The 25,994-nt window shown below is 36.9% G+C and overlaps 1 protein-coding gene across 2 annotated transcripts in view; it reads right to left on the reverse strand.

The window, feature by feature from the left end:
• GRID1 (glutamate ionotropic receptor delta type subunit 1) overlaps positions 1–25,994 on the reverse strand; it is a 1,896,881-nt gene that overhangs the window by 692,454 nt on the left and 1,178,433 nt on the right. For both annotated transcript variants that reach the window (XM_073685862.1, XM_073685863.1), the window contains exon 5: positions 2,539–2,592. In XM_073685862.1, coding sequence (XP_073541963.1) covers positions 2,539–2,592 — 54 coding nt within the window. The remainder of the gene's footprint in view (positions 1–2,538; positions 2,593–25,994) is intronic.

Here is a 25,994-nt window from a genome sequence, read left to right on the forward strand (position 1 = left end):
TCCAGCCTGTCATCTCGATGTAGCAGAGCTGGAGCTGTCCTGGGAACCATCGAAATGTAATGATGATGTTGCTTTATTATTTTTCTTTTATTACAGGAGATCGTTGGCTTCAGCTGGAATGTGCGTGATGGTAAGTATGGTTTAATTTAGAACAATAAAGAATTGTGTGTTTATTTAAATTAAAGGACTTTATTATGGGTGTTTGTGTTTTTTTTTAACTTTGACTATGGGGTTAGTAATGGGGGTGTCTTATAGATGCCTCTCCATTACTAACCTGGGCTTGATGTCAGCTGGCATTATAAGCTGACATCAACCCTAGCCCTATTACCCCACTGCCACCGCTACAGGGCAGTGGGAAGAGCGAGGCTAAGTGCCAGAATTGGCGCATCCTATGGATGCGCCATTTCTGGGATGGCTGACGGCTGGTGTTTCTAGCCTGGGAGGGGCCCAATATTCATGGCACCCTTCCTGGGCTATTAATATCAGCCCCCAGCTGTCTGCCTAGCCTTTGCTAGCTATTAAAATACGGGGGACCCCACGTCATTTTTTTGGGGGGGTCCCCCATTTTAATAGTTAGTAAAGGCTAGGTATTCAGCTGGGGGCTGATATTAGTAGCCTGGGAAGCTCCATGGGTATTACCCCCTTCCCAGGCTTCAAACATCTGCCCCAGCCGTCTGCTTAACCTCCGCTAGAGACAAAAATTACGGGGAACCCCACGCCAATTTTTATTTTTATAAATCCTTTATTTTAACACTAAATGACAAGTACAGTAACCAACACTATCACTGTACTTCTTATATATGTGACTGACATGTTTCTATCTATTTGATCTATGTGTGATGCTCTATCTTTCTGTTCTAAATTGTCGGGTACCGATGCGGAATTGCCGGCCGGCTTTTTTAAAAGACGATGCATGAAAACACTATTATTTTTTTTAAATTAATCCTTTACACTAAATGACAAGTACAGCAAGCAACACTGTCACTTTACTTATTATATATGTGACTGACATGTTTCTATCTATCTAATCTATGTGTGAAGCTATATTCTTTCTGTTCTAAATTGTCGGTTACCGCTGCTGAAATGCCGGCTGGCTTTTTTAAAGAGACGGTGCATGAAAACACGAATATTTTTTTTATTAAATCCTTTACACTAAATGACAAGTACAGTAACCAACACTATCACTGTACTTCTTATATGTGAGACTGACATGTTTCTATCTATCTAATCTATGTGTGATGCTCTCTCTTTCTGTTCTAAATTGTCGGGTACCGATGCGGAATTTCCGGCCGGCTTTTTAAAGAGACGATGCATGAAAACACTATTATTTTTTTAAATAAATCCTTTACACTAAATGACAAGTACAGCAAGCAACACTGTCACTGTACTTATTATATATGTGACTGACATGTTTCTATCTATCTAATCTATGTGTGAAGCTCTATTCTTTCTGTTCTAAATTGTCGGGTACCGCTGCTGAAATGCCGGCAGGCTTTTTTAAAGAGACGGTGCATGAAAACACTAATATTTTTTTTAATAAATCCTTTACACTAAATGACAAGTACAGTAACCAACACTGTCACTGTACTTCTTATATATGTGACTGACATGTTTCTATCTATCTAATCTATGTGTGAAGCTCTATTCTTTCTGTTCTAAATTGCTGGGTTCTGCTGCTGAAATGCCGGATGGCTTTTTTAAAGAGACGGTGCATGAAAACACTAATATTTTTTTTAATAAATCCTTTACACTATATGACAAGTACAGTAACCAACACTGTCACTGTACTTCTTATATATGTGACTGACATGTTTCTATCTATCTATTCTATGTGTGATGCTCTATTCCTTCTTGTCTAAATTGTCGGGTACCGGTGTATGCCGCTGCTGAATTGCCGGCCGGCTTTTTTAAAGAGAGCGTCTTCTGAGCAGTTTGTCAGCTTTTGGACACCTTTGAAGGTGTTTTCTATGTGTTTCTATGTGTTTTTATTTGCCTGCCATTGGTTTTAACGGTGTTCGACGGTGTTCTAACGTGTTCGACGAACAGTACGACGTACAGTTACTCGAACATCCCGGTGTTCGACGAACCGAACCCGAACACTACGGGGGTTGCTCAACACTACTTATTACACAGACCATAGTGCACTTCAGAGCTCGCATTCGACACTAGTGCACTTGCAGGAGTGGTGGGTGCTGGAATAAAACTGAATTTTAAAGTCCTTACACACTTACAGGTCTGTTTATGCAGATCTCCCATTCTCCTATCTTTTCCTGCTGACAGTTTTGCATTTACTCAAAATGTATTTATTTTTTATTATTTATTACATTATTTTATTTATATTTACATATTTTTATATATTTCTATATTGATATTATTTTATTTATTTTTATAGATTTATTTATGTGTATTAACTATTATTTATTATTTATTTAGATAAATAAATAAATAATAATAATAGTCACAATGGGCGCATAACATCCTGTCCCTCTTTCAAAGGTCTTAATACTGTACATATTTAATGTAGGTTTTTTTTCTTACCTCATTAACATAAACCCAGTGGCTGTCCTTAGATGCAAGATTTGTTTCCACAGCCTAAAGGTTAAAAAAAAAAAATAGTCACATTAATGCAGATACATCAATCTTCATTTTTAATCATTCTTTCTGTATTTACCAGTGTTAACATTTTAAAATGAGATCTGATTGCAGATTTCAATAAGAATTATAAGCTTGTAACTGTTTATTTTGTCTTTAGACATTACTTGTAATGGTTTGAATGGTTACTCTTGTTTCTTGGGCAAACTGAGATAATTAAGTTTTACTACTGCAAACATAGCAATGACTACAATTAAACTGTGGGCTACAAATCATAACACATTGTCTGAATCCATATTTTTGGAACGTCAATCACATTTCCTAATCTAGCATATAAACCATGTCTTTTGACACCCACTTCTGTACTTTAAATACAATACATGGTACAGAACATTTAATATTGTACATTGTCCCTGCTTGACAGGCCTGTCACATACAGTAGGCGCACCGCAGATTCTTTATTTCCTTATATAGCATATTTTCTATTCAGTAAATGGTCGTCTTATCACTTTTCATTTTGTCATATTTGTCTGCTTTGAAAAAATTGCAAATAAGTTCATGAAATCACAAGATTAACCCTTTCTATTTTTATGCTTTCGTTTTTTGCAATCCTTCTTCCCAGAGCTATAATTTTTCTATTCTTTTCATCAATATAGCCATATGAGGGCTTGTTTTCAGCAGTACAAGTTGTACTTTTGAATGACACCATTAATTTTACCATATAGTGTACTGGAAAACGGGAAAAAAATTCTAAGTGCAGTGAAATTGCAAAAAGAGTGAAATTCCACATTGTTTTTTGGGTTTGTTTATTTATCATGTTCACTAATTGCTAAATATGTCCTGGCTATATGATTCCCCAGATCAGTATGAGTATTCAGATACCAAACATATAAAGGTTCTTTTTCGTTTAAGTGTTGAAAAAAAAAAAAATTTGTAAGAAAAAAAAATGCCTATGTAGCCATTTTCCAAGACCTGTTGCGTCTCCATTTTTTTGTGATCTGGGGCTGAGTGAGGGCTTATTAATTGAGCCCTGAGATTACATTTTTCATAATACCATTTTTGGGTAGATGCAATGTTTTGATTCCCGTTATTGCATTTGATTGCAATGTTGTGGCAGCCAAAAAAATGTAATTCTGGTGTTTCTATTTTTTTTTCTCTATGCTGTTTAACGGTCTGATTAATTTACATTATATTTTGATAGATTGAACATTTCTGAATACATATGTGTATTTTTTAATTGTTTTGTGTTCAATTGGGCAAAAGGAGGGTGATTTGAACTTTTGTGCATTTTTTTTTTTTTTATATTTTTTAAAACATTTTTTTACTTTTTACTGGCTTCAATAGTCCCTTAGGAGACTTGAAGCTGTGATCATCAGATCGCCTAATCTACCTATAGCAGGGCTTCAGCCATGAGCTGCTATTCATAGGAGATTCACAATGACAGGCGCTCCCTGATCACATGACTGGGGTGCCGATGGGAGGGACTTGTGATGCGCTTCCGCCCGGCGTGTGTTAAATGTCGCTGTCAGTGATTGACAGTGGCATTCAACTGGTTAACCACCGCTGGTGGATCTCAGATCCACCCAAGGCTGTTAATGGCACATGACAGCTGATCAAATCAGCTGTCACGGGCGGGGAAAGATGCAGGCTTATTGTCGGAGCAAGTTCAGCAATTTCAGAGAAGAGCTACCACGATAGTGACCGGTCTACAAACAATGTCCTATGTGGAACGGTTAGAGGATTTGGAAATGTTTAGCCTGCAAATGGAAGACTGAGAGGAGACTTAATAGCTGTCTACAAATATCTCAAGTGCAGTCACACTGTGGACGGTTCAGTTATATTCTAATTTTCATAAAGAAGGACTAGAAACAATGGGTAGAAACTGAATGAGAGAACATACAGATTAGATATTAAAAAAAACTTTTTGACAGTGAGAGTGATCAATGAGGGGAACAGGCTGCCACGAGAGGTGGTGAGTTCTCCTTCAATGGACGTCTTCAAACAGAGGCTGGACAGACATCTGTCTGAGATGGTTTAGTGAATCCTGCTTTGAGCAGGGGGTTGGACCAGATGACCTTGGAGGTCCTCCCAACTCTGATATTCTATAATTCTATGTCCATAAAGTGCTTTAGAAATGAATGGTGATGTATAAGTGAGTGAGATAAACTATTGATTAGCTTTTAACTATTGTATGGAGTGTAGAGGAAAAAGAACAGCAAATCTGCCATTTTAGTGGTCAATTGAATGGTAATAATAACATTTTGCCTTTATTCTAAGAGTCATTTCATTTATATCAATACCTAATCTTTTCAGTGCCATTCACCATGTGATAAAGGCATTTCAACTTACACAAAAGGGCAAGTGTATTTCCTAGTACTATAATATATATATTAATATGTGTAGTGGAAGATTCCCAGGTTTAAAAAAAAAAAAAAATGATTTTGTGATTTATTCTTTTACATGCGATATGGTTCTATGTGTGGTCACACACAAATTATTATTTTTTTTTTACAAAGAATGTATTAGTTGTACAAAATTAGTACAAAATAAGTAAATTCATTAAAATCTGCTAATACCATAATCAGGCTGACCCACAAAATAAATGTAACACTTTATTAGTGCAACTGCATAGTGAATAGCATAAAATCAAACACAACAAAAAACAGTAGAAGAATTGCTGCTTTTTATTCCTTCCCATAGAAGAATAATAAAAGTTTGTTAATAAGTTATATACCCCAAAATGATGCCACTGACAAATACAACTGATCCCTCCAAAAAATAGTCCCCCATATGACTGTGTCGATGAAAGAATAAAAAAAAGTTTAAGTTATGACTTGATCACCACAAAAGCAAGTGAAAAAAGAAAGTCTGTCATAAAGGCCAAAACTGGCTGAGATGCCAAGGGGTTAATAACGTCAAGGGGTTAATTGAAAGGCATTATAATTATTTGCTTGTCTATAATATTGATAAGAAGAGAAAGAACAAGAAAAATACATTTATTTAACAATATTTGTTTATGTATTGTATGCATGATGTTTGCAACAACTTTATTAAGAAAAAGGAAAAATTCTATCTTCGCATATATAGAATTAGAGCAATAAAGGGTTTGTTAAGGATAACAATAAAATATGATTTTTTCTTTTCTAGAAGCAGCCGCAGTTTTTTAGTAATGCAGCTCTGATCCATTTACTTGAATGGGACCAACCTGAAACATCAGACACAGCCAATGAACATGAATTATGCTTTTTTGCTCGAGGAAGGTAAGTTTTTAAAGTCAGTAAATGTTAGATAATAATAATAATAATAATAAAAAATCAAAATATTGAACGGGATATTTATGATAATGTCATTGAATAGGTAAATATGATTGTTTCATGGACCTTTGTAAGTATACTAACAAACTGCCAATGGCTTTGTGCTGGATGAGATATAAGGTATGCACATCATGCAAAAGTAAGTCAAAACACAGGTCAATGCACAATGCAATGCAAACATAAGGATAGTTTGGCTTAGGAACCGCCTGAAGGCACATTTCTGTGCAAATAGCAAACAATATAAAAAGAACAACATGGTTGGTTGTACATGAAGACTTTGTAAGCTATTTTTATCTAAAATGCTGAAGGCTGTTTGCAAATGATACGGTTTCTCTAGAGAACACATTTTTAATTCAAGCTTTAAAGCAAAAATTCTGTCTTAGTTTTACTATGCATTCTGTATATTTCCATTGCATAATATTTTTTTTCCCATATACTCAAACCAATTGTGAGAAATGAGTTAGATAAATCTTAAGAGTGCAAATGGTTGAGTGTTAATAGTACAATAATGGCAAGGGGAAAATCATACTGTACATATCAGAACAAATTATAGGCTTCCTATATATGAGTGTTTAATGGATCAGTTTTGTACAAAGCCATATTAGGGTTATTATATCTGTCCATGAGGGTGTTACTTTATTGGAATCCATAAAATATGCCGTGACGTTCGTTGGCGCCTGTGTAGCAGCACAGAGATACTCTGTTTCAAGTATGCAAAGACAGTCAGAGTTGAATTGGCGGTTTGGATCTGGATTTCATCTGTATTTGGTCAGTGTCAGTTTTCACCATCAGTGTTTCATCAGTGATTATGACATATAAAAAAATAAAAAAATTGCAAAGTTTCTCCTATTCATTGCAATGTTAATCGTGGACAGCACACCATTTACTCATGGATGCCATGTATGTGCTTTCTGTGATTTTCACAGACTTATATGGGTAATTTTGATCCATGACTCAGATCAAAAATGGACATATCTCTGTGATTATGATCTAAAAATATCATGGACAGGTGAATATCACCACAGACTTGAATGGGTACGTATTCTGACCGGGCTTTGTTCTCTGGGAGCCTATAGGAGTACATATCATATCTTTTAAGGCTAATCCTAGAATATCTGTCTTTTCATACTATAAATTATAGAACCAAAGAAAAATTAAACCGAAAAAAAGGCCAGTTAGTATAAAATATATATCAAACTTTATTAGGTCAAGATAAAATACAGGTGAAGGGGGGTGGGAAAAACAACCAGAATGGATGCGCTGATCAAACATGGGTACCACAGATGAAAATATATATCATAGACATATATGCAAAGACTGAGATAAATAAATCAAAGCAAGGTATCACAGGGTATGCTATTTTAGCATGGCGAGTACATGATATAATGTAGAGTGTAAAAGTCTCCTAGAGCATAACAAGAGTAAAGCCCTATAGTGAGAGGATGCCTCAGGATGACAGAAAGTGCTATAATAAAGGGAACTCCTTGCATTTATACTATAAGTGAACAGACTCAATAAAGGTAAATGGTTTAAGTAGGATTAGTGTATAAACTTGGGTAGCAGTAAGGAGCCAGGGGACACACATTGAAGCGCCTACCTGGTGTTGATCAGCGCCTCCATTCTGGTTGTTTTTCCCACCCCCTTCACATGTATTTTATCGTAATCTAATAAAGTTTGTTATATATTTTATACTACCTGGCCTTTTTTTTTTTGTTTAATTTTTTCTTTGGTTCTAGTAATTCTTTTACTGATTGGTCCGTACAGTCTGTAATCTACACATGTACCTTAATAAGGATTTATATATACACACTTGTGTATACCCACTGTTTTTTTCATAAGGTTCTTTGATTTCATACTAATCTTACATGTGTATTATGATTTTTTGAGCTCTGTTGAATAGTCTAAATTATATATATCAGGGTATACTATAATATTTGCCTTACAGGGAATCTTCAATGTGTAAAACCATGTTGTTTCTAAGACTAAAATTCTTTGTTGATTCTACTTACATCCTAATTCGCTGTTTACTGCCTATTGTCAAGTGTAATCTGTCACTATCTGCAAAGTTGCCAAAATGAATTTCTGGAATTGAGGGCAGATCTTTATCTCTCTGCTACTTTTACCCTGCTAGTCTACTTCATGAAGGTCTAACAGAGAGAGGGGCATTTTTTCATAGCAGACAATCCATTAGACAAAGTCTATAGCAGTATACGCTGGAAAGTGAGGCAACGGAAGTTCCTCAACCTATAGTGCTGGCAGAACGCATATGAAGAAGAGCAACTCACTCAAAAGTAATGAATGGCAATTTACATAGCCTGAGAATCAGAACAGTCCCCTGACTTATAAGTCTGGTAAGTGCTTTTATTCTGCTTTTGTATGAAATTATAGATATGATTCAAATGGTAACATTCTGTCTGCCAGAAGGCGTATAATAGTTTAATGTATATTGCTTTATTATTTAATTGTTTTAATAGGGTTCATTTGATTGGTGCACAGAGTGAGTTTCAAAGTTTTATGTGCCTTTAAACGTACATGGAGAGAAATTTAGAATTTTGGACCTAATGATCATGAAAAACATGCTAATTGGTATTCAAAAGTGGACATTTACTTTTTAAGTTATCCTTTCCATTATCTTATCCATTTCTGACTCATTTCAGTAAACACTATTGTCAAACTATATTCTCGCAAAACTAAACATTTAGGCAATTTACCCTAAAACAGATCAGTACAGAAGCATGAATATTTTGTTTCATGAAATGCTCAAAAAATCAATTCTTAAACTGGTGTTTCTACATTTAGCACTCTTTATTGAACATTGTAATATTTTTTTTGTACAGCTATAAAATATTCCATTTTTTGTTTAATGTCATACGATTCTATTCCATAAACTTACAAATGTAAATGACTAAAAATAATGTTCAATTATTGAACATTTTTCACAAATGACAGTATGATAAAAACACTGTTAGTGACTTGGAATCTGGCCGTTATTTGGCATAGGGACATACTCCTGTTATTCATGCTATTATAACTGACCATTTGTCTCAAAACACTCTGCATAGATTATATCAAGAGCTGTCTTGGAAGCAGCATGTGACTGAGAATCCATGGCTTTCTGTGCCAAATGATCTAACACAGTTCTTCTCACTGCAAGTACAAGATGTAATAAAATCAGATTCTAATTGTGAAAAGAGCAGATGAAGAACTGAGATTTTTTTTCCTACTAGGTGACCTTTTCTACCCTTAAGTATGATAACCATATGTAGAACCAATGCTATGACAGTGTGAAGCATTACTGGTCAGTTTATGGTGTAAGTAGTAAAAATGAGATAGTAAATTAAAGCAATTATAGGTTCTAAAAGAAGAATGTAAAATTATTACAAGAATAATTACCAAGGTGACAATATATTGACATCATGTTTATCAGCATATTGCTTGCTATATTTCAATGTCTTATTTTCCTTGGCTATTTTATAAACTACAGATTCTTCTTTTCCACCATATTAAGATGAAAATCATTTAGTATATGTTCATATCAATAACTAAAATTAAAGTAAACCTCTGATTGCAACCTGGGGATTCCCATGATCAAAATACACATAGATGTTCAAGTACAAGAGAATCCTGTAGACTCCACACTAGTCAACGCCAAAACAGTTTGTCACCATGAGGATTAACATCAAAATTGTGCATTGTGTGCCATTTAAATTTCTGGCCAGAATAATCAATGTAGGATCTCAATGTATCCATGCTAAACATGTGCCAAAAGGACACTCGGCATATTCAGTGACTATGCACCACAGATGTTGTGAGAAAGAAGTCTCAAAATGACCAAAGCATTATTGTGGTTAGGATTTCTGGAAGCAAGCTCTACAAATCTGACACTGCTGATCAGCTCTTTTATTTCAGCTTACTCTGGATTTCATTTCTTTGGACATACTTTGCTTAGTTAATTGAATTGAAATATATTTAGTACTCCAAATGTAGTGCAACTTCACTTCTCTACACTCTTCACATATGTCTTCTGCGGCGCATCTCATGGACATTGAGTGATGTCACCTAAGGTTTTTATGAGACAATCTGCAAGAGTATTTTCTGCTAAAGTCGTGACCTAACACGCTCTATTAGATTAACAATAGAACTACTGATGGAGTCATTTTGACTCCTTTCATTTTTTATTTCTCTTCTGTGACTACATTTTTCAGAATTCCGGCTTGAAACTCGGTGACTTTTCCTCAAATATGATGTGAAAAAAGATTTTGTGAGAATAAATAATTTTGGTGAAAAATTTGCGCGTTTTTTTCAAAATTTACCAAGAACTACTGAAGGGAGTCATTTTGACTCCCTACTATATTTTGAGGTCCTTTTGTCACTAAATGTTGCTATAAAGTTTTGTGCATAATTTTTTCACTCTGTCTTATTTACCCTGATGTTCATATAGATGTAGTTCAATTTACATGTCAACTTTTCACATTTTCCTTGTGTTTTACCTGCTTGTATTACTGTGTAATGCTGAACAAAATAGCTTGTTTACTCTAGGCTCTTATCTTATGCTAATGAAGGGTGGTGTTTTTCTAAGGTCCTAGCAGGAGACAGTATTCTGGATAGTAACTTTACTTTCAGTTCAGCTGAAGAGACAAAGAGAACAGACGCAGACATACGAGCTCTGAAGACTCATACAGGTATGAATTGTTATGAAATAGTTTAGCTGTCTGTCAACTGATTCAGCCCACCTACTTTTGAAGGTGGCAGAACAGTTATTATTTCTTTTACTTTTCATTTCATTTCTATTTTTCAGGAGGGAACTATATAGAATTATGGAATTTGTGAGGAATATGGAGAGAAGACGTTTGATAAAGCCTCAGGATATTCTGGCTACTTTGCAATCCATACCGGAGGATGAATCGGAATCCGAATTGCAGGAACATGTATTTGATTCTGACAGTGATGAAGATTTCATTCCTCAGAACATATCAAGTGAATCTGAAGACTCAGAAGGAACAAATCCAGAAGGTAAGTAGTTATGTGTATTTATTTGTTCTTCCACACACTGAGTTAGGGCCTGTGCACACTAGCAGAATTCTGGCTGAATAGCCATCTGGATATTCTTGCCGCAATACAGGCCGTACCTGCCCGCTCATGCCTGAAGCTCCGCTCCGAACCCCGGGCTGGAGCCGCTGTCAGGGACAGAGCAGCGCTTGCTTACGCGCGAGCACGGCTCCGTCCCAGACAGCGGCTCCAGCCCGGGGTTCGGAGCGGAGCTTCAGGTATGAAACTCCGCTCTGTACCTGAGCAGGCAGGTACGGGCCGGATTGTGGTGAGAATATCCAGTCGGATATTCCGCCGCTAATCCAGCCAGTGTGCACGGACCCTTACAAAACAAAAATTCTAAATATTCATCAACTTTTTTACAGATATTCCAAGCACATCAACTGGGGATCGGGCTCATGCAGTTATGTTGCCTCGTGACCATCCTCCTGGTCGTGGACAGAAAAAATCAGCAAAACGTCCCAGAAATGAAAGAACAACAGATAACGATGGCGGCGAAGGTAAGGCAACAACAAACACCAGAGAAGGCTAATCTGAAGGAATACTAGTTTCAGCGGATGGTATTCAATGGAAACCTGTTGAAATTGGAGAACACTTGCCTGGTAGGCGTGACAGCCAAAATATTCTTCGAGAAGCACCTGGCCCTACAGGATACGCCAGAAGAAATATCATTATCGATAGTCCTTTGAGCGCATGGCGTTTATTTTTTGATTCATATATATTGACACATATAAAGAACTGTACGCTTGCAGAAGCATGCAGGAACAATAATTTACAGTTTACTCTATCTGATGAGGAGCTAGATGCATTCATTGCGATATTCTATGCTCATGGAATATCTGGCACGAACCGTCACTCAATTAGCAGTATTTGGTGTAATGACTGGGGAATACCGTTTTGCAAAACGACAATGTCTAGGGACCGCTTTGTTGAAATTATGAGGTTTCTCAGATTTGATGAGAAATCTACTCGATCGGAGAGACTGCAAACGGACAAGTTTGCTCTATTTTCTACTGTGTGGGACAGGTTTATTGAAAATTGTATTGCGTGTTACAAACCTGGCCCATACATAACGGTGGATGAGCAACTTTTCCCAAGCAAAACTAGGTGTCCATTCACGCAGTACATGCCTTCCAAACCAGATAAATATGGCCACAAATATTGGCTAGCTGTTGATAAGAGGAGCAAATATCTGGCAAATGGCTTCCCTTATCTAGGCAAAGATGACACACGCCGTGCTGAGGACCGTTTAGCTGACCATGTGGGAATGAAGTTATTGGACCCGTTTTTGAAAAAAGGTCGCAATGTTACAACCGATAATTATTTTACTTCAGTAAAATTAGCTAAACAGCTAAAAAGCAAAGGAACAACCATCGTGGGAACACTGAACAAGATAAGGCGAGAAGTGCCTAAAGAAATAAAATCCATGAAAGAGGAATTGTACAACACTAAAGTGTTTAGAAATGAAGACAATTTTACACTTACAGTATATCAAGGAAAGCCCAACAAAAATGTTGTCATTTTGAGTTCCGTCCATCCAGATGTTGTTGTTGCATCTGATTCCGCTAAAAAAACCTCCAGAAACGGTAAAGTTTTACAATGAAACAAAATATGGAGTAGATGTAGTGGATCAGATGGCACGAAAATATACCACACGAACATGCACAAGGAGATGGCCTGTTCATGCATTTGAAAATGCCTTAGACTTTGCGGGTATAAATGCATGGATAATATTCAAGGAGATTACCCACCAAAAAATGTCACGCAAGGCATTTTTGCAAACGCTTGTGAGAGAGTTGAGTGGTCCTTATGTCACAGATAGGGAAAAGGGTTCCACGTCCCAAGTTTGTACATGCTCAGAAGTGATGGTTCAAACAAAATTTTGCCAGATCAAAGAAAAGTGCAAGAAAAATAGATCTGTCGGAAATTGTAAGACTTGTGGTAAGTCTTTGTGTGGGCAATGTACTGCCATAAATCAAAGGCAATGCCTAAAATGCGAAACACCAAATGTTTAGAAGGTGAATTCTGCGCCATATTTTCATTTTTATGCTCCTCCACCTACATTTTCTCTGCTTTTTTTCTTCAGCTGTTGTTTATATGTGTGCACTTGAATAAAAAAAAATGTTTGAAAAACGTCTATTATAATTATTGTTATTTTCTGTAGAAAAATAAGAAAAGCAGAAAAAAAACAATCAAAAGCATTACTATTGGATCTCACAATAATAATACATTACAAAAAATATAATTATTAATAAATAACCACAAATGAAACTCTAAAAATAAACGAAAACAAGCAAGGAGTCAAAATGACTCCTTTCAGTAGTTCTAGGCGGGGTCACGAGTCCAGTAGTCCTAGTGTTAAGTTCCAGTTACCTAAGATGATTGCAAAATTTGGCAGCTTTTTTAAGCAATGTATGGCGCTGTGGTGGCTGCTTCATACATAATTTACACCAGGCCACTGCCATAGCAGATAGCGATTGATTGGTGGGGCTGCCGAGTGTTGGAACTCAACAGCTCTCATATTGATGATCTATCTTATTGATAGGGCATCAAAATGTTACCCTGGACAACACCTTTAACCCCTTTATGACCTTGAAAGTATAGGTACATCCAAGGTCGTCTCCCTCCTTTTGATGTTGGCTCCGACGCAAAGCCTGCATCTTTCCCGGCACATGACATCTGATCTGATTAGCTGTCATGTGCTCCTAACAACCGCAGGTGGAATCGCGAACCACCCATGGCTGTCAACATGTTAAATGCTGATGTCAAAAATGCTAGCCGAGTATGTGCAGCGTGCTCGGCAACGATGTTAGTGTCACAGCGGTGGCATGTGTCACGGCTATTAGACAGCCGTGACACATGCAGGCAATCCCTGCATGCATCACAGCTGTCTAACACGTGACACATGCCGCCGCAGAGACACTAACATCAATGCCGAGCATGCCGCAAATACTTGGTGAGGACCCGAGTTTGCTCGCCAAAAGGGTTAACAATTCATGCTCGCTCATCACTAATGTTAAGGTTTTAATTAGTGTTGAGCGAGTAAGTTTTGTCCGAGTACGCTCAGGCCGAGCTCCGAGTATTTATAGCTGCTCGGTGATAAGGTTAAATCGCTCCCGTGTGTATGATTTGCAACTGCTTGGAAGCTTTATTACATGTGAGGAATGTGTAAGAAATAGACATTCTTCACATGTATTAAAGCTGTCAAACAGTCACAAATAATGCACACGGGAGCGATTCAAGCATATCACCGAGCAGCTATAAATGTTAGAACCCTCCTGTTAGTTTTTGCTATCTTTTGTCTTGCGGTCAAGTCACCGTCTGCCTATTTATTCCAGCTCTGCCCTTCTGGCTTTGCTGGACTTCAGTGTTGTTTGACTGTCTCTCTAGCCAGGTGCTTCGGTGCCTATCTCTGTCTAGTCTGCTTGGTCCTCTGGGATCTCTAGTACGTTTTGTCTGTTTGTCTTTTGTGCTCTGCATCTACTTCTGTTTAGGAGGTGTCCCATTTTTGTCCCAGTCGTTAGTTCTTTTAGGGACCCCTCCCTTAACTCTATAGGTCTTCGTTCAGACTAGCCGAGGACTAAGGCGGGTCTGTTCACAAGGAACAGGCAGCCCGCTACATCGTAGGGATTCAGATTAGTCTTACTGTAGGGACAGCTTTCCCCTATCTTTCCTTAGTTCATGTTAAAGATCATAACAATAAATGCTCGGTGCTCGGCCCGAGCGTACTTGGCGAAAGGGTTAACAGAACATACTCGCTCAACACTAGTTTTAATACTAGATGTTAGGACCATCCTGAATATGGTCACCTTGAAGCAGTGGGATGGCTTTAACACTTTTTTCATCAAAATTAAGTTAACTAAGTACCCTATGGTATTTTCATGCACTATTGCTATTTATTTACTGCGGGGTATTTGCTCATTTTATTATTTATCTTAAGTTTTGTCTATTTTCTAAATAGTTTATTTTTATCAGTTATCCAAATACAATATAAATGAAAAGTCATTAACTGAAAGAGAAACAGCTGTGTAGTAAGCTTAAAACTGGGTGAGAAACAGTCTATTTCAGTTATATAGATGGCTTGGTGGAAGACAGTTTCATGTTACAGGTCACATATCAAGTCTGGATACAGTAACAAGACTCAAGGTAGTTATACTGCAAAGTCTCTCCCAATCAAAGATTTCAAGATGTGCTGCTAAAGTTCTTTTGAAGAAGCAACAAGAAATGGGCACCATTAAGAACTGTTGACTCCGTGGTTGGTCAAGAAAAATTAGTGCAGGAGAGGAAAGACACATCATGCTTACTTTGCATTGAAGTTGGAAGATGTGTAAACATACTATAATTTCAGAATCTGCTAGGAACCAATTTAACCCAACTACAGCTATCAAGTGTTCCAAAAAGTCTGGCAAGCAGCTGTCTTTATGGAAGAATTGTAGCCAAAAATGCATACCTTCCATATGGAATCAAGGCAAATTGACTAAACTATGCATGAAAACACAGGGACTTGGGGGCATAAAATTGCAATATGTGCTTTGAACTAATGCTTCAAAATTGTAAATATTTGGCTGTAACAGAAGGCCATTTGCTCACCAAAGGCCTGGATACTGGTACAATAATGAGTCTCTGTAGGCAACATTAAAGCATGGTGGAGGTTCCTTGAAAGCTTGGGGATACATTTCAGCAAAAGGGAGTTTGGGGATTTGGTCAAAATTAATGGTGTCTTGAATGCTAAGAAAAACAAGTAGATATTTATCTATCATTCAAAACCATCAGAAAGGTGTCTGCCTTCAAATTGATTCTACTGCATGATGTCTACCTCAAACATTCAGCGAATGTAATAAACAGCTAAAGAATAGTAAGAGACCTAGAAGTGATATTATGGTTCTCACAGACCCCTATTCTGAACATCATGTAGTCTGTTTGGAATTACAGAAAGAGACAGAAGAATTTGCGCATGTATACACTGAAACAAGATTTGTTGTTGGTTTTCAAAGATGTTTGGAACAACCTTTAACCTGAGTTTCTCCAAAGACAATGAGCAAATTGATAAAAACAAACTATTACCATCTATTTTTAAAGCATTCTTACTTTGCAACATTTTTTCCACACCTACCTAAAGCTTTTACATAGTAAATACAAATTAACATATTAATTAAATAGCCCTTAGCTGGCCGAATTCTAAACTATTTTTCTCACAGATTATTTTTAAGAAATATTATTAATGATTGGTTCTACTACAATGTTTTTATTTCACATTTTATTTTTTTGTGAACCTTTGCTCAGTAGGGACATTGTTTATTTAGCACAAATGTGATATTTTCATAAAGAACTTAATAAAACTAGACCGCTCCTTTCTCTAAGGTAAACAGTTCAGCAAAACAACTGGAAATCCAAAGAAAGTCAAGTACAAGTTAATTTCTTCAAATAATCTGACCTCAAGTTCAATATAGCCATGACTCAAAGACTTAGATTTCTAAAGAACTTGAGTTTGGAAACTTGTAATAGAAAGGTTCAAGGTGATTTTAAGCAAAGTTTGAGCCATAAACTCGTCATGCAACGTCTCATTAAAAGTGTCAAAATGTAATATCTATTACTAAATTTGTCTGGATTGTATAATGTTAAACATTTTACCTTTTACTGATATGTGAATTTTCTGAGGAGATAATCTTACTGTGATTAACTCCTTCATGCTCATGATGGGCATATATGTCGTGGAATGTGTCAGGAATTTTGGAAAAAGAAGAACCCACTCCATAAAGGGCATATGCCAGCTATATTGTATAGCTGTTATCAGCCTCTAATAGCTGTGATCAAAGTGCCCACCGATCACTGCTGTTAACCTCTTAAATTCCACTGTCAGTCACAGCTGCATTTATGTGCAATGATCCAGTCTGGATGTTAGTTCAGGTGCCCATTTTCCACCCCCCACCATGTGGTCACAGGGAGTTAATGGGGTGCTATGACAGGAATGGGCCAGCCAAAGGCACTTGAACCTGTCATTTGATCTCTTCTTTGATGTACAGCTTTTGGCTTAGCATCATAGTAGACTGTCAATTTTATCATATACAAAAACACTGCCGTATTTCTGTAAATAGTGCAAGCCATAAACATTCCCAAATTCAAGTCCCCTAAGCAACTAGATTATTACAAAGGATGGAAGGCTTCTCATATGAGGAGAGGTTGAAAAAGTTGAGCTTGTTTAGCTTAGGAAAAAAATGAGAGATCTCATTTTCATGAACAAATATATGTGTGGTCAGTACAAAGGCTTATTCCTTTGATAGACCATACTAAGGACCAGGGGGCACCCATTACAGGTGGAAGAAAGGTGATTCCGGCAGCTAAATAGGAAAGGGATCTTTACAGTTAGAGCAGTCAGACTGTGGAATGCCCTATCACAAGAGGTAACAATGGCAGATACTAGAACAGCTTTTAAAAATGGGCTGGAAGATTTCTTCAGTACACATAACATTGTGGGTTATAGATAAGTGAAAGCACAATAAATAAAGAGTCAGCTCACCCTCGGAGTTCCTGGAGCTCGGAGAGACAGGTGAACCGCCGGGAAACTGATTAGAGAGGAAGAGATGCGTCCAGCTTCCGGCAACTCGTAAAATCAAAAGTCTTTATTAAATCAATTAAAAAATATGTGGATTAACAAGTAGCATACAGTCACAACCCCGTGGGAGGGTCTGACCAGAGCAGATGTGTTTCGAACCTAGTGGTTCATAATCATTGAACTCGGTTTGAAATGCATCTGCTCTGGTCAGACCCCCCACGGGGTTGTGACTATATGCTACTTGTCCATCCACATAGTTTTTAACGGATTTAATAAAGACTTTTGATTTTACGAGTTACCTGAAGCTGGACGCATCTCTTCCTCTATAGATAAATTAGTAACAAAATGTACAACTGGTGGAGGAAGGTTGAACTTGATGGACCTATGTGTTTTTTCAGCCTATGTAACTATATAAATGGTATACAGAGAAAAAAAATTAAACCTAGAATTGGGGATTTTTTTGTTGCCACAATAAGAAGTGATCAAAACATAGTATCTAGCCCAAAAATGTATAAATAAAAGCATCAGCGCTTCATAAAAAAAACAGCTCCATTGATGATAATATAGAAAAATTATAGGTCTTGGAAAGTGGTGACACAAAGCAAATTTTTTATTTACAAAATAAGCCATTAAAATAATGGAAAACACTATACATGTTTGCTATCTCTATAATTGAGTCATGTTTCCAGGTAATTTTACTGCACAATTAATGCATTGAAAAATGAAACCCAAAAAAAATGACAGAATTTTTCACTGTTTCTCAATACTTGGATATTTATTGCCATTTTTCCTTATTCTTTTGGTTTAAAATAAATGATGTAATTCAAAAGATACAACCCTTCCTGCAAAAACCAAGCCTCCATACATCTATGTTGGTGCAAAAATAAAAATGTTATGGCTATTTCACAAAGGAGAGGAAAATATTTAAACACAAAAACAAACATTGGCTTTCTTATGGGTTTAAACAGAACCTTTCATAATATTTTGCCTTTTTTTTCTGGCTAAACCCTAAGTTAGGGGCTGAAGAGTTGATTAACATATTTTCTTCTCTTTTGAAATAGACCTCGTTGTTCCTGAGGTATGAGTTTAGAAAGTTTTCATCTAAATTCTCCCTCTGGCTCTGTTGGCAGTATAATATTTTTATCAAAAGGCATTTATTTTTTCCATCTGTGTGATACTGACCAATCATACAGCAGACAGCATCACCGATGGAACATATGGAATACAATCCAAGAGAAGGTCAGTCTAGGGATTCTCAGAAAAAGTATTACTCACTGCCTAGTTCATAAAGCCTGGAGAGAGGAAGAGAGCAGCAGGAGCAGTAGATTAATGTGAGAGCTAGTGAGGGGCAGTCCGACTTGTTGAGATAACCTGAGTCACTTCGTCTCTGCTCACCAAAAAGAGCCAGCTCCTTTGCATCCCAAAAAGATCCTCATTAAATATGTATTCAACATTGGTGAGTACTTCTGTAACATAAAAATATGGCAGGGGAACAACTACCCACCCAACTAAAACTCCACCGCCATGATTTTATTTTAAAAATGTGCTCACATGCGGTAAACACATATGTAATAGGTAACATACTCACCATACTCACCAACCATACTTTTAATGTATTTCATTCAAACACGACATCCTGATTTTGGCCTCCTTCTGTTGTCCTTCAAAACTCTTTCTTGGGGCACCTACTAATCAACATTTACATCTTTTGTCTTGGAAAACTCATAAATTCTCATGTAGTTTAGCACCACTTCTAAGATAATGATACTCAAATTAGCTTCTCTGGCCCAGATATCACCACTTTGCTGCTGTCTAGATTTTCAAATTATCAGCGATATCCTCCTCCTCCTGGTCTATAAAACTGAAGTAGAATACAAGTGATTCATTATATTTTCACTAGGCAACTCAACCCTGGCCACTAGACCTAACAATCACTGTAAATACTGCAGGTCTATACTTTCCTCAGTCTACTAAGTCCAATGCTTAAGGGTAACCTTTGACTTCACCCTATCCTTCAATCCACACATTTAGGTCCTTGCCGCCTCCTCTCTCCTCCAGACCCAAAACATCTTGAAACTTTTTTTGTATTACTTTGAAGCCACAAAAATGCTTGTATCTAAATAAACATTGACTGGCAAGGGAGCAGAGAAGAAGTGGTTGTGGGAGCATCAGGGGATTTGTAAATTGAGCGTTAATACTACTTTATTACAAAAAATGTAATGTAACTGTAAATACCCTCTAACGCCTTCACCCCCAGGCAAATTTCTGTTTTTTCATTTATGTTTTTTCCTCCCCTTCTTCCAAGAGCCATAATTTTTTTATTTTTCCATGAATATAGCCATATGAGGGCTTATTTTTTGTGAGGCGATTAGTACTTTTGAATGACACCATTCATTTTACCATATAATATACTGGAAACCAGAAAAAAAATCCAAGTTCAGGGAAATTGCAAAAAAAGTGCAATTCCACAATTGTTTTTTTTTTAATTACCATGTTCACTATATGGTAAAACTGACCTGACAGTGTCAGTACAAGTACCCACATACCAAACACCTATAGTTTTTTTTATTTAAGTGGTGATTTTTTTTTTTAGAAATTTGTATGAAAAATTTTGTTTACATTTGTCACCATTTTATGAGACCCATAGCGTTTTCATTTTTCTGAATATGGGACATTGTGAGGGTTTATTTTTTGGGACCTGAGCTGACATTTTTACTGATGTCATTTTGGGGTATATACCATGTTTCCATCACTTCTTATTGCATTTTATTGTAGAGTTGCAGTGGACAGAAAAAATTTTCATTCTGGCATTTCTATCTTTTTTTCTCGTTACATTGTTTACCAATTGGATTAATTTTATTTATGTTTTGATAGATCAGACATTTTTGTATGCAGCGATACCAAATATGTGTATTTTTAATTGTTTAATTTTCAATGGGACACAAGGGGGGTGATTAGAACTTTTGTGTTTTTTTCTTTTTTTTTAATGTCTATTGCTTTTAACGGGCCCCCTAGGGGGCTTGAAGCTGCGATCATCTGATACATAGCATCATATACATAGCAGTGCATGAGCAGAAATCACAATCTCCTATGAATGCGGGCCACGGGCCAGCGTTCACGGGAGGATCAAAATGACAGTCACGGGGTTATTAGCCGACCTCTGGCTGTCATGATAACCCATCAGCACCCCACAATCATTTCACAGACATGCCGATGGGAGCTTGGAATGAAGTGTCACTATTGGTATGTGTTAAATGTGCTGTCAGCGAATGACAGGTAGATTTATCAAGTTTACAGCTGTTGGTGGAGCGGCTGTTAAAGGCACATGATGGCTGATTAAATCATCCTTCATAGGCAGAGAGAGATGCGGGCTAAGCATATGAGCCCACATCAAAGGCAGGGGCACGACATTTGACGTAAATATACGTCATATGTCGTGAAGGGGTTTTTAAGTGATGATGCTTTAAATAAATATATATAGTTAACACTGAACCATTTAAATATTCTGTTAGGAACATTTTCCATCAAAAGTAGTCATCATTTTTGATTCAGAAAAATAATATTCTCCTCTGCATTTTTGAAGCTTTTTATGTCAGTGCGAATGATATACTGTATAGTCCATAGGAAATAATCTAAAAGTTTAGCTTTCAATAGGTATTCTTTTCTTCTGACAATTTTAATCCCATGCTAAGTATTTAATCTCCCTTGAGAAAGTATCAAAGAGGAGGATTTTTTTCATGATAACAAACACGCTAATTATATCAATTTTCCTTACATTCGCTCTGAGGTAACAACCTTAATAATTTATTACTTGAAGAGCTATTGAACAGATGGCTTATCATTTGAAAAAAAATGGCACCCAAGCAAAATGAGTCTGTTCAGAGGGCATAAAGAACTCAGTTTGCTAAGAACTTTGGAATAAATTATAACAATTCATTTAAAATGTATTTGGATTTGATTTACAAATATATTTGTTTCCTTATATTTAAAACATAATGTTTAATGTTTATATTTGTCTCTTTAATATGTTTTTGCTAATATGTTAATGCGGAATCTCCACTAGTTCATAACTTTTTGGGGAGCTATTCATTTACCAAAAAAACATGTCAAATAAGAGAATTTCAAGGTTAACCCCTACCCAACATTGCACGCATTAGCACATCTAATATTGGGTTTCCATGTATGATGCAGGCTCAGGAGCTGAGCTTGCACCTTTCCAAGCAGATGATGGCTGGTATTATATAGCCATCATTTGCTTTTGACTTATTACCCAGTGCTTAATGCATAATCAAAGAACCATACTGACAAAAAGATTGTCCATACAATCCTTTTGTCATCATATATAATTAAAAAGATTAGAACATATACCTGTAGTAAATTAATTTGATACAGAATATATTTACAAATCAGCTTGAGTTTTCCATAGCTATACCTTCACCAATTGATTTTGTATTAGGGATTTAACAGTACATTACCTTATTAATATATAAAGCTCTTTTTACGCACAATTACATTACTTTCTGTATTATCTTTAATGAGGAAATACTTCAATTAGCACAGAAAGGTCAAGTGGTAGGTTCATTAAACACAATTTTCCCATAATAGGTTTTTATTAACATGCCAATAGGATATGTCTTAAGGATAACATCAGTGAAGCTCTAGCTCTTCAAGCTTGGACCTAAAGGAATAGGTCACAGCATTATTTTAGTGGAGCCAGTCAAGGCTGAACATACTGTAAAGAGATACTTATTGCCACATTTCCACTAAAATGATCCCTTTAGCACTTTTTTACATGTATCCATTTTATAGAATGATCATAAATGTAGTAATATGGTTTCCCATACTTTCTGAAAGTCAAGGCCTTAAGCTACCAGCTGTAAATCATTAATAGAGGCAAAGTACCTTACAATGGCCAGAGAAAAGTAGTTTTGCAAATTCTTAATATTTATTTTTATAGCACCATTCATTCCATGGCACTTTACATGTGAAAGGGATACACATAGCACAAAGTTACAATAAGTTCTGAACAATACAAGTCAGCAAATAATATAAGAGGAGGGGGGACCCTGCCCGCGAGGGCTCACAAATTCATTGATATCTTTCCAAAAGACCAAACAGGACTTACCATCACATATTTTCAGTTCCATTTAGTGATGAGCGAGAATGGTCGCCACTACTCTGTTCTCACCCGAGCATCTCAGTACTTGAGATGCTCGGAGCTCGTCGAGTACTTGCGCGATGCTCAGGTGGGAGCTTGGGTCTCCTCCCTACATGTTTGGTGCTATTTAGAGTGCCAATCAACATGCAGGGATCGCCTGCCGCTCACCGTAATGCCGCAGCCATGTTGGTTGTGGCATTACAGTGATTGCCCAAATTGATGGGAACAGTGCCCAGTGAAGCATGGAAAGTCGGCAATTCATCAGCGGCATACAGTTATAACATTGGTACCCGACAATTTAGAACAGAAAGAATAGAGCATCACACATAGATTTGATAGATAGAAACATGTCAGTCATATATATAAAGAGTACAGTGACAGTGTTGGTTACTGTACTTGTCATTTAGTGTTAAAATAAAGGATTTATTAAAAAAAAAATTGGCGTGGGGTTCCCCGTAATTTTAGTCCCTAGCGGATGTTAAGCAGATTGCTGGGGCAGATGTTTGAAGCCTGGAAAGGGGGTAAAACTCACGGAACTTCCCAGGCTACTAATATCAGCCCCTAGCTGAATACCTAGCCTTTACTAGCTTTTAAAATGGGGGACCCCAAAAAAAATGACATGGGGTCCCCCTATTTAAATAGCTAGCAAAGGCTAGGCAAACAGCTGGGGGCTGATTTTAATAGGCCAGGAAGGGTGCCATGAATATTACCCCACTGCCACCGCTACAGGGCAGTGGGAAGAGCGAGGCTAGGTGCCAGAATTGGCACATTCTATGGATGTGCCATTTCTGGGGCCGCAGAGGGCTGGTGTTTCTAGCCTGGGAGGGGGCCAATATTCATTGCACCCTTCTTGGGCTATTAATATCAGCCCCCAGCAGTCTGCCTAGCCTTTGCTAGTTATTAAAATAGGGGGACCCCACGTCATTTTTTTTGGGGTCCCCCAGTTTAATAGCCAGTAAAGGCTAGGTATTCAGCTGTGGGCTGATATTAGTAGCTTGGGAAGCTCCGTGGGTATTACCCCCTTCTCAGGCTTCAAACATCTGCCCCTGCCTAACCTCCGCTAGAGACTAGAATTACGGGGGACCCCACAATCATTTTTTTTAGAAATCCTTTATTTTAACACTAAATGACAAGTACAGTAACCAACACTGTCACTGTACTCATTATATATATGACTGGCATGTTACTATCTATCTAATCTATGTGTGATGCTCTATTCTTTCTGTTCTAAATTGTTGAATACAGATGTTATAACTGTATGCGGCTACTGAATTGCCGGCTTTTCATGCATCACTGAGCACTGTTGTTTTTTAAAGAGATGGGTGACTGAAAATCGGAGGACACTAGTTTGTTCCTAGTGCCCTGCTATGTTTTTTATGCACCCTCCTATATACCCTGCCTGTCTGCCTATATATTCTGCCAGCCTGACATGTTTCATTGAGCACTGTTCCCATTGATTTGGGCAATTTTTGACCTTTTGCAGACCGCCGGGAGGACCGCCAGAAAAATGCTAAAGATTCACATAGACTTACATTGGGCTCGTTGCTCGGGTCGAGCACCCTAGTATCACGGCGAGCTCGGCCTGAACTTCGAGCACCCGAGCATTTTAGTGCTCGCTCATCACTAGTTCCATTACATAGTGCACAAACTACCAATCTTCTTCGAGAAGATGACCTGTCTATAATGCAATTTTAAAGAGATTTCAATGTACAAACATTGAATCTTTCCACATAGATTCAGAAAATTTGAAATGCTAAAAATCCCTAAACGGTTCCTATGAAATGCCTCTATACAGCCTCTTGCACTCAGCTCTGCTAGGGTATGTGGTCATTGAAGATTTTATTTACTGTGATCTATATCTGAAATTTGCTACATTTATAAAAAATAAACAGCCCATATTCCCTGGTAAAAAATAAAGAAAATGGCAATATGAAAAGAGTGTAATCTGTCATTGCCACAATTGTATCCATGTGGAAATTCATTGTTTCTTGTTTACAGGTTCCAAATGAAAATCCCTTTAACGCCCACTGAATGCATGAAACACCTATTCATTGTCTATAAAATGGCAAGGACAATGAGCCAACTATAATATCATATAAAAAAAAAAGTAATTAAAATATAAAATATGAAATTAAATGTCATTAATAAATTGTGGAAATTGTATAGGGCAACAGGACATTTAACATATAACCAAAGCTAACTTCTCCAATAAATAGTGTAATATTTATTATTCAAGACCTAATGTAGTAACTAATTTTCTAAATTATATAAAATGGTCCAGTGACATTAAAATTAATCTTGACGTATAGAGGTCAGGTAAGTCAATAAAGTGTCAACAAGACTATTAAAAAGGTAATTGTCAATCGGTTAGCACTTTATTGCATATGCAAGCCTTTGGCAACACCTAATAAAAGTCAGATAAACGCTTCTTAAATTGATTTTAGCTAAACGATTGTAACATAAAAAATACAATAAAGAATTTAAAACCTAAATATATGTTGTAAACTAGAGATGTCTATATACTCTTTTATGCATGATGTCTTACTTCTATAATTGCTCTCAGAGAAATAGAGCTTGTTTTGTTTTCTACATTTTTATCAACACATATATTTTAATAATTACAAAACACATAAAAATATACAAAATAAAGAAATTGAAGATATGTCATTATTTGATTCTAATAATCATTGTACTATGTCATTGAAATATCCTTCAATGGGTGTTTTTGACAGCAGACTCTTAAATGTACAGAATATCATTAATATTCAATTAGAGTTTATATTAATTAGAAGTAAATCAGTAGAACAGAGATTTATTTTTGATTCTTAAAAGTGTATGAAGTTAGCCATATTGGGGTATGTTCCCACAATCAGTATTACTCAAATCACCTGCAGTGCATGTTTCCAAGCTTCAGTATGTCAATTTCTCTTGCGGGAACGCTCAGTCTTAGGTGTGTAATTTCCCCATAGACTTCCATTAGATGTGAAAAATCCGCAGTTAAAAAAAGCACATTTGCTGTAAGTGCGTTTACGCAGGTGCTTTTAGCCTGGTTTATCCTATTAAATAATTAAAAAAAATAATGTGGGTTCCCCCCCTATTTTTGATATCCATCCAGGGTAAAGCAGACCACTGCGGGCTTATATTATCAAGCTGGGAAGGTCCCTGGTTATTGGGCCTTTCCGAGCCTAAAAAATACAAACCCATAGCCACCACCGAATTGGCACATCACATGAGATGCACCAGTTCTGGTGTTTTGCCCAGCTCTTCCCGATTGCCCTGGTGGAGTGACTATCAGGGTAATGTTAGTTGGTGCTGATGACAGCTGTGA

This window comes from Phyllobates terribilis, unplaced genomic scaffold, assembly GCF_046119375.1.
Source record: "Phyllobates terribilis strain yellow unplaced genomic scaffold, ASM4611937v1 Scaffold_5__5_contigs__length_657084704, whole genome shotgun sequence".
Taxonomy (NCBI): domain Eukaryota; kingdom Metazoa; phylum Chordata; class Amphibia; order Anura; family Dendrobatidae; genus Phyllobates; species Phyllobates terribilis.